Source organism: Paramormyrops kingsleyae, chromosome 19 (assembly GCF_048594095.1).
Source record: "Paramormyrops kingsleyae isolate MSU_618 chromosome 19, PKINGS_0.4, whole genome shotgun sequence".
Lineage (NCBI taxonomy): Eukaryota > Metazoa > Chordata > Actinopteri > Osteoglossiformes > Mormyridae > Paramormyrops > Paramormyrops kingsleyae.
The window spans coordinates 10,408,240-10,418,206 of record NC_132815.1 but is presented as its reverse complement, the minus strand read 5'-3'; the positions used below and the strand labels follow the sequence as shown (position 1 = coordinate 10,418,206).

The window sequence follows — 9,967 nt, the reverse complement described above, 5'->3', positions numbered from 1 at the left end:
TTACACATAGGAAGGTTCCTGGGGGTGCGTCCGAAAAACATGCTGCTCGGAAATGGTAAGTCCAAACTGGTCTCAGCATGTGACTAAGTGAGAAATGCGAGAGTGCCTGAAAATGGAGCTGGTGCTCACACCCAGTACGTCCTGGGATTCAGCCTGGATTTATGTGGGTGATTATTATAAAGTGATTGGTGTAAAACGACCATAACACACTGGGTGTCTTTACTGGGCTTACAGTGCAGCACAGAATGAAAGAAAATTGAAATGTTTAGCAGTTTTAAAAGTCAGTCAGAGGAGCACTATTTTATAGGAGTCTATTGATATTTTATATGCTGGAATTCTTTTTGCGATTGATTATCTGTATATGCTCTGTGTTTTTTCACACCAGAAAACAATCCACTCTACATCTACAGAATGAGTTACTGACGAATAAAACTTTACTTTTTGTGTTGAATTGCTTGGTACACTGAATTGATTCAGAGGTTTAACTGAAAAATAGAAATGATTAAAGTTGTACTTCAGTATAAAAAAAATGTCACCATACTTGTAAGTTGTTCCAACAGATTTGATTGTAGGATTCATTAAAAAAAAAAGGAATGTAATTCTGTCCAAGTGTAGAAATACACTTTTTCAATTATAGTTGTGTTTTTAATTGATTTGTATGAAGTGATTTGAACACATCCAATATAATAGTCATAAGTCATGCTTATGGACGTTATAAGAGCTACACCTATATAATGCATCATAGCATCAATTATACAGGAAGACAGGGGGTGGTGATGGCACATGGGCTCAGTGATTCAGTGGGTAACACCGCTGTCTCACACCTACTCCGGTTTCCTCCTGCAGGCCAAACCCAAGCTGTGTATGACTATGTGAATCTGACCTGCAGGGGGCAGACTTGTGCCCCAGGCTGCCTGGGAAAAGGTTACAGGATCCCTGCTCTGATTCTGACCACCATAGACGGTTATAAGATACACAGGCAGAATGGAAAAACAGTACTAATATCAAAACATGTATACATACTACAACATACTACAGAAACGAGCACCGCAAGCGGAATACAATCTCAACTTTGAAGCTGAGAGCTTAATGTATTTCAACCTTTAATAAGAAGAAAAAAAAAGTTTGCTCAGCAAGCTCTTAATTTTCTAAAGAGTGAATATCTCACACTGAAAAATTAGCCTTGATACTGAAACATACATATGATGTTACCGGTGGCCTCACAAAGTAAGCTAATGGATGTGACACACAAAAGTGTTTCTGAACAAAACAGCCCAGAAATGTCTTAAGAATTTTGAAACAATGTTGAAAATTAACTTCCAACATATGAGTATCTGAACATTTCTCTAAGTGCACAAAGAAGCAACTATGTGCTAAAGCCATAGTTCATTGCCAGCCTGTGAGGACAGAATGAATAAAGAAACCATCCTTATCACACTTTCATCAGAAAAACTCATATATGCCTTGTATCACTTTGAATTCAGGGACTAGTACAGTGAACAGACATATCAAAGAAGGAAGGTTACCATACCATTAATCAACGTGCTGGCAAATGAAACTTATTAAATGGGATTATTACCTAGCATGAGAATTTTATCTGAAGTACAAAATAAGAACAATTCATATAAATATTTAAACAAAGCATAGAACTTAAGTAGAATGAAAAAATAGCGAATGCGATTGAGTGGCACTTTGGTGATAATAAAAGGCTCATTACATCGACAGTCTAAGTAAATAATGTTATAATCAAGTAAATAAAAACAAGATATACAAGACGACGATTAGAAAATGGTTTGGATTCAGTGTTCCTAGAATAAATAAAAAAACAACAACAATGAAACGGATTCTGGAAGGACGGATAGCAGAAGCAAAGGCTGGGATGAGGCAGGGGATGGGATGTGTGTTTGGGGGTCATTTTCGGGGCCAGTGAGCTTGGACACAGAGGGGGAGGGACTGAAGGCCCCCAGCCAAAAAGGACTAATGGGGACAAGGAAGCTTTCATAGGCTTGGGGTCGCAGTTTGTTGTGCCGGGTTACTGGCAGAAGTTATTAGTGAGGAAAAGCAAAATCATTAATTTAAACACATTATGGAACACGGGGTAGGTACAGTATAACCGGGGTAGGTACAGTATAACCAGGGTAGGTACAGTATAACCAAACAACACCCACCTAAGAGGTGCCCAGCTAGTACAGAGAACTGTGCAATACATACTGCCAGACAGTTTAACCCCTGAGAACACAAAAGAAACCAGTGACTACACTCTTGAGACCCTCTACATGAAGTTATACTCTTCATGCATTAGTACATATACAGTAGGTACTTTTACTGAAATACAGTCAGGTTATGAACCTCTTGATTATATGTTATGTCCTTACATTCACTTCTACTGAGAGTGGCAGGGTAGCTGTACTACCAGGGACAGAGACACATTTCCTGCCCCCAGCTCTACAGTAAGCGTTTGGACTTGGAGATTGTCTGAGGCGTCTCCCATCATCCAAAGACATGTGATTCATGTGGACTAGCCTTTATGTCCCCCTTGGATAGCAGGTATGGCGTCCATGGGGTGCTCTATACTAACTATTCATGGTCAAAATATTTCGGATTACTTACCATTCCAGAAAAAAAAAACAAAAAAAACAGCCAAACATCAGAAAATCCCCATAAAAAGCATTAACTTGTGATCGACTACCCCTAACGACACAGGTATCAAAAGAGACAAGATGGCTGGCTGATAAAAATTAAAAAGCCAATATGAGACCAAGGGAACTTTGTCATAAAACACACCATGTCGCTTAAAGCTACAAACAAATAAAACAATAACACACACCCACACAAAACAAGGGAAAATAAAAATAAACCAAACCACGAGGCAAAACTGACAGCTAAACTGTTTCAGGTTCCACCTACAGCAATGTCGAATCCAATCTGAAGGTCAGTCTGATGGATTTTGGGGCTCTTCAGTCACCACCAACCTAATTGTACAGATCACCCTTATTTGCTTTCTATGGCCAAAAAGTCAGATCACGAGTCATAATCTTAATCAAATGCTTGTCTAATTTTTTTAAAGTGCACAGAATTTCATTTGCCTGACAAAAATGGACATGCTGCTGTAGGCAGTGAAATGAGGAGCACTGTGGTATATGCAAACCAGTTTATGCTAGTCCTCAAGAATTCGCGTGACCTCTCTGTGCCCAAAAATGTATGAGGCGTGACACACCAACAAATCCGATCACTGCTCATGCTTTTCTGAGGACACTTACTCACGTCTCGTTGCCAAGTCGGATGCTCTATCTTGCTTTATTTATTAAACACACTATTGCTTTATGAGTATGTCGCTTTAACCCCAAAGTCAGCCCCAGTTTGTGCCCAAGGAGATAAAAACCAAGTCCCAAACCCGATCACCCCATTTAATAATTTCTGTTAGTTAACGTGGACTTCAGAACGTGGCGCTTCATGATGACATCACGTACCGTTGTAGTACACCTGCAGGCAGAGTGCACCCTACGTTATACATTTGCCAAAAATTACATTTCAAGTTATTACATCCCTGCAGGTTTTCAGAGGAAAAACTTATTAACCTTAAAAACTACAAGGAAACAAGATTTTGTACAAACCCATGGCTACTTGCTCTTAAATGAATTTACAAGTTTTTTTTCCATATTTGAAATAGCATTTTATACTCACTACAGTTCTAGACTGCAGTCCTTCGGATTGAGTTAATTAACTGCGACCACAAAGCAATCGCCGTGTTCATCTCTGCGGTATGCCGGGCTATTGAACGCGATTTTCCCGCAGGATAGATGACAGGCGTTCACATCTGGAGCCGTAAACAGAAGTTTCTCTTTCTTTGTCCACTAACACGCAGCTCCTGTCGATCAGCACGGTCCCCTCCGGCTTTGTGGGAATTTAATAAGGTCTGCAGACCAATAAACGACACGGAGGGCAGGTTTTACTTCTCGGGGCGGAGTTTTCTATTCTACTTAACGTGAAGTGGTGCAGGATCTCCAGATCGAACACATCGCACCGCCTTCTGGAAGGATTGCATTCCCGGCAGCGGAGCACCTCGATGGAAAACGGGAATATTTAGGCATTTACTTGGGAAACTCACAGGTATTTTTCATCACACCCACTGGGATAAAAAATGCGTGTTTATTTACATGATCTGAAAGCCTTACGGTCACAGTGTGCGGCGTGGTTTTAAACTGCATCCCTCCGTCGCGTCTGCTGTTCAGATACAGGTTTGCTTGGTGGTGTTTATCCGTTGTCTGGTACTCCCCTCCAGGTGAACCTCCTCGCAGTGTTTGTCTTATGCATTGTGTATAAGCAACAGAACATAAACAAAATACCACTTTGCAGATTAGTAGTCGCACTATTTAAAATAAGAATGGATTTTTAAGACTGATTCGAGCTTTATCCTCTTTTTATATGCATTGTTATATTATTTATGTATGGATTTTTTTTTTTTTTAACAGCATTCAGTGCCTTTCTCCTGCCCCGTCATTGATGGGAAATCAACTGGATCGGATCACCCACCTGAACTACAGCGAGCTGCCCACAGGGGACCCTTCGGGGATAGAGAAGGACGAGCTGAGGGTCGGAGTAGCGTATTTTTTCTCGGATGAAGAGGAGGAGCTGGAGGATAGATCGCAGTCGGACAGTTACAAAGATCAGAGCCCTGCCAAGGAGGGTCCCGTCGCTCCCAAGGAGATCGAGTACTCTGCCTTCTGCTGCCAGGAATGCATTTTCTCCAAATTGCGAGAGAACGAAGATCTGAATATTTACTCCATAAAAACTTTGCTCGCCATGTGCAGGCCCGGAGATCTGCTGGAGCTGGTCACCAGCGACCAACCTCCGCACTGGGCGGTGTATGAAAGGAACGATCAGGTCATACACCTGTACAGGGGGGAAATCCGAAAGGACAGCTTGTTTGAGATTAGCAATGGGCGGCTGGGTAGGATAGTTAATAGCCGGTACAGATATAGACCGCTGCCCGCCGATCTGGTGATGCAGAACGCCAGCAGCCACTTGGGACTCGGCAGCGGGGAGATCTGCTGGACGAACTCGGAAAGTTTCGCCGCCTGGTGTCGGTTTGGTAAGCGGGAGTTCAAAGCCGGAGGGGAGGTACACGCATCCGAACAGAGGTATTTCCTAAAGGTGCACCTTTCGGAGAGCAACGTGCACACGCTCATGTTTCACAGTCTGGAGGATTTAATCAGGGAGCGGCGCAAGGTGGACGCTAGTGGAATCTTGAAGGAGCTGTCCTTGGTCAACGGGAAGGAGTGATCCAGCTCCTGTCATAACGTGCCCCACCCCCTCAAAAAAACACAAACAAACAAAAAAACGGAAACGGACCTGTTGGGACCTGCATGCCTTGTTCAAGGGCAGCTCTTCAATTTATTTCGGGTTTTAACTGTATTCCAGGAAAGGAAAAAAATATATGAATGTCCATTATTTGTATGGGTGACCATCATTCGTCATACCGATGTCATAAAAAAATACCTTTAAAACTCACACGGCACACATCTCGCCAAATACAGTACTGTCTGTTTTTCAGCTCTGCGTACCGTACATGCGACGGATGGTGATCGTTTTGCCGCTGTCCGGGTTTTGTTTTGCGTGCAGGCATTTTTTCCCCATTTTGTCAGTCTTGCCATATAGTCACCCACATCGTTCGACTAAATGTAACTACCGGATCAGTGTTTTTTGTTCATATTAAATAAGACCATCCCTTTTGCGCTGCGCAATCTGCCAACCGCCCGGTTTGTGCCATTGTTGATTTAACCTTTTTGGTTCTTGTGTTATTATTTGATTTTCGTATTTGACTAATATACCTTGTTTCATTTTTGAATAAACGTCGGCTGCGACATCGATCAGATCTGATGTGTAAAGGCCATTTTTACGGTCGCTGCCATAAATCAGGGGGCTGGCGCATGCCTTGGTGAGCACGTGCCGCGTCGGCGAGCAGCGCCCGCTGGCGCGAGCCCAAGCCGCCCGAACTTTGTCAAAGACGCACACGCGGGAGCGCGCTTGTTTGCGGCGAGGACGCGCAGCGCTAGTAAAAAAAAAAAAATGGTGGCTGCGGCTCGTACTGTATGTTTAGGGCTGCAGCTGTTAGCGGCTCAGACTTCCCTGCTTTTCACTGAGAGGAACAGCCAGACCTTGTTTTCATAGTCCATTGAGAATTTGATCTGAGTGCTAACAACATCTAAGGGGTATGCAGTGGAAAGACAATTTCCATTAAAAAGGATTTGGAAATAATAGATACCCCCCCAAAAAAACTTATCTAACTCAGATGACAGTTTTGAGGACTAGCTGGTTTGGGCTGTTTTGTTGCTACAGTGTATGAATAAGAACACAACTGCAGTATTGTAGACAAGCAGTGGCCTGTTTGTGCTAAAATGTTAATGATTTTAGGCAATCCTTGTTTTGAATTGAATCTAATACTGTGTGGAACAGCTGAGTTTGTGTGTCATCAATTCCCCGATTGAGTAGATATTTCCCCTGCTGCTGAAACACCTGTGGTGTGTTTGGACATGAAAGGAACTCTGATAGGGTGATTAAAAGGGAACACACACCAATGAAATCACCCCAGACCACCCTAGCATGTACAGAGGCCCTGTTTGTGATTTAAGATCTGCTACAGTAGTATGAATGATGCTTCAGCAGGAGACAAATTGTATCCTCTTTTGCAGTACACCACGAACAGCTGTTGGTCTGACACCCCAAAATATATTTCGCTTGTGTGCCTCCATGATTCACGGTCATTTACTTCACAGGCATACAAAATGACATGCTTTACATTTTAGTGGTCGTGAATAGCTTCCAAAACTCTTTAAAATCTTTTAATGTAGCTGTGCTAGTGTAGAGGTAACGTATACTCGGAAGTCATTGGAGAACCACGTAAAAACAGCTTGCGGCCTTTTTTAATGATTTGACACCTGATAGGAGAGATTTCAGTATTTTTTTAACGTTTAGTATCGGTTGACTAGAACCATTGCCACTCACTAGCTTAATTTGTTGAGAAGTAGATGGGGTAAGGCCTACTCTCCTTATAAATAACAGGTGTAACGGGTTTGTACCTTGCATTTGCCCTGGGGTAATGCATGTTCATGCTTGTGAACAATGTGGTGTGTTAGAACACGTGTGAATCCTGTGATGTCATAACGTTGCCATTGTGATGTGCCGAATACTTCAAGAGATATGAATGTTTTCGGTCCATCCAGTATTGCAAGCGTATGGAAAACCTGGAGTCCGCAACTGCTGCCTTTAATGGCTGTCTTTCAAACCCTGCTGCACAGTCCAGTTACCCTACATGGAAGAACCTCTGATATAGCGTCACACGACTTCTGGTCCATGGGCTCTGCGGGAATTGTTGGTCCATTGCAAGTCTGGGCTTTCCTTCAAAACCAGAGAGCAGATCATTGAGGTTTGCAGCACAGTGCCACCAGCAACACGACCATTTAGCTCCAGTGAAGACTAATGATTAATTGTCATGATATTTCAGCACCTAGCAGCAACGTTTTCCTTTACAGATGGAGACCTCCTCTTTTTGTTTTTGTTGTTGTTGTTAAACAGTTAATTTGTTACTGATAACTAGGTACATGAAAAAGAAATACATTATTTCCCCTCTGAAAAAGCACCCAGAGGTAGTTTTTACCCATTTTCCACACCGAGGACAGAGTAATAGGCCTGATCTCACTCACTGCTCTGAGCACGCCCTGACCTGTTAGTCAGGTGTCACAAGCGCCGCCTTTCCCGACCAAAAGTGCAGTATAAAAGGCTTTTCTAATCTACCAAAGTGACACTTTTTGTTAGATTCAAAACCAAGGTTTTCCTCCTAGGGTGAGACATGAAGAAAGTGAGATGTTAGGCCTTGGTACAGGGATAGATACGAAGCACAAAACCTACAACGGAGATCCAGGCATGGATCCATTACTGTACTAATGGTGCAGGATGGGGTGCAGCGCTGTGACAGAGATTAATAGGACCCAACCCGTGTGAGATATTTCAAGACTTAGTTAAGTGTCCTGCCCGTATTGGGCACACTGCCCCCCCTCCACGCACCATGTGACGCTCCCGAGAGTGGGTCCTTTCGATTCATCATCCCCCCCCCCCCCGAGTGCAGCTCCATGCAGCGACGCATGCGATATAAAGTCCCCCGCCGCAGTGTTTCAGCCGTCGCATCCAACGTAAGCACAAACGCTACCCTCCTCCCATCTGCAGGCTCACCATCTATTCCTTTCAATTCACATCCACTATATAAGGCATCTCGATTTAAAATAAATTAAAAAAAGAAACACATTTGCTGGTACACAAGATGGAACTGGTCAGATGGAGACTTGCTGTGATAGCATGGGGGGGGGGGGGGGGGGTGGAATAGGACAGAAGGTCCATTTTAATCTCTTATTATAGGGTGTCCTCATCTTCTCCCTAGCTTCACCTAGTCTGACTGACAACCCAATATAGAGTTGGGCCACACTGCATCTAAAGTTAATTAATAAACGTCTCTGCTGGTTCACATGTAGAAATGTGGAATTTTCTCGGATGGTCACACATGGATTTGGAAGAAAAAAAAAAACCGACTGTGCAACAACCATGAGAAGATCTTAATCAAGCAAATTTGATTAGTGCTCTGAAAGGTCACGTCAAACGCAATTCCCCCTGGAGCCATTTTTTTTCTGGATTACCGCTGCTCGTAGGCCTCTACCTCTGCAGATCTCCCTGGTTTGTCATAGCGGGGACTGTGTGGCGGGGGCAAGTTCTTAAGGTCTGTTACTTGTACATACCTGTAGCACACATACATAAACAAAGATGGCCGCCTCAGATTTCTCCCCTTGTGCTGGGGAGTAGTATACGTCTCTGGGCAGCGATGGCACTTCCCACTTGAGGCTGTTTTGGCTTGGCTGGCGGCTCAGCTCATCTGTCACCACCAGAGCAGCTCCTGTTTTAATTCTTAGACGTTTAAAGGTTGAACTTCACGGGTATCACAGAGCAGAACAAACTGGTGGGGTTTCTGTGGGAGGTCCACACACAGACGCGTACACTTCGCCATGCATAGTCAAGATGCAAAGACCAGGCTGAAATGCTCTCTGTAAAACAGAAATGATATTTTAAAACCCAAACACAGATGACAGCTAAAATGTAACATTTATATGTGCAAATACACCTATAGTAATAGCCTCATCTCTGTCCAACACGTAAGCAAATGATGTCATAATTGAAATCCTGGAACACAGTATTTATAACAGGTAGCCACGAGTTTTGAACTCAAAAAGTATTTCAATTTAATATTTATGTACTGGTGAAATTGCACCTAACATCAACATGAATGAATTTAAAAAGCCTGTACATTACAGTACACTACTCATTCTACATGCATGCTGCCTTTTAAATAAAAACAGACCATTTTTATCCACTGAGCTTGTCCCCCACTTAGTCTGTTTGTGGCCTTGTACTTTTGTGAAGTATAGAGAATCAGACATAATGGTCAGCCTTGGCCTTGCAAGATTTTATACGTGTCATCTTTGTTCAAGACTAAAGAGATTTAGTCTTTGTGCAGAGATGCGTCCTTGTATAGAAATCCTCTAAGACCAGGAATCACTCTCGTTGCACTTTGCTGAACCCACACTACAGTGGCACCATCGTTCTAACAAGATGACTGGTATTCGGCGTGATATTCTTGGGGGTTCTTAGTCTAAGCTTCAGCAGGGCTGAGATACTCCCCATTTGGATATCTGCAAAGCATCTTCCTTCTTCTGAGTTCCATCCATGTAAATATCACATTCTTTTCTAAAAGTGCCTGTCACTATCTGTATGCTCTATATAACAACTCTAGTATGCATTCGAATATCTGAATTAATTACTTATGCATTTATCCCAAAGGGATTGAACTGATCAAATGTTGCCCAGAGCGTTTCCTGCAGTTGTACCGCTGGAAGAACTGGCATACAAAATAGTTCCTTGCAGC

General features: G+C 43.0%; 1 protein-coding gene and 1 long non-coding RNA gene across 2 annotated transcripts; one reads left to right on the top strand and one right to left on the bottom strand.

Moving 5' to 3' along the window:
- Window positions 1-623: 623 nt before the first annotated feature.
- Window positions 624-3,816, bottom strand: LOC111856874 (uncharacterized). Its single transcript, XR_002841249.2, has 2 exons — window positions 3,685-3,816; window positions 624-3,483 (listed from the first exon to the last, which is right to left on the bottom strand). It is a non-coding gene; the product is annotated as an uncharacterized lncRNA (long non-coding RNA).
- A 687-nt stretch (window positions 3,817-4,503) lies between these two features.
- lratd1 (LRAT domain containing 1) lies at window positions 4,504-5,875 on the top strand. The gene has a single exon (XM_023837158.2). The coding sequence runs from the start codon at window positions 4,504-4,506 to the stop codon at window positions 5,281-5,283; it is 780 nt and encodes a 259-aa protein (XP_023692926.1). The 3' UTR covers window positions 5,284-5,875.
- Window positions 5,876-9,967: the final 4,092 nt, after the last annotated feature.

Bases quoted from the DNA above. Each gene is read 5' to 3' on its own strand.
- lratd1 (XM_023837158.2), top strand. From the start codon at position 4,504: ATGGGAAATCAACTGGATCGGATCACCCACCTGAACTACAGCGAGCTG.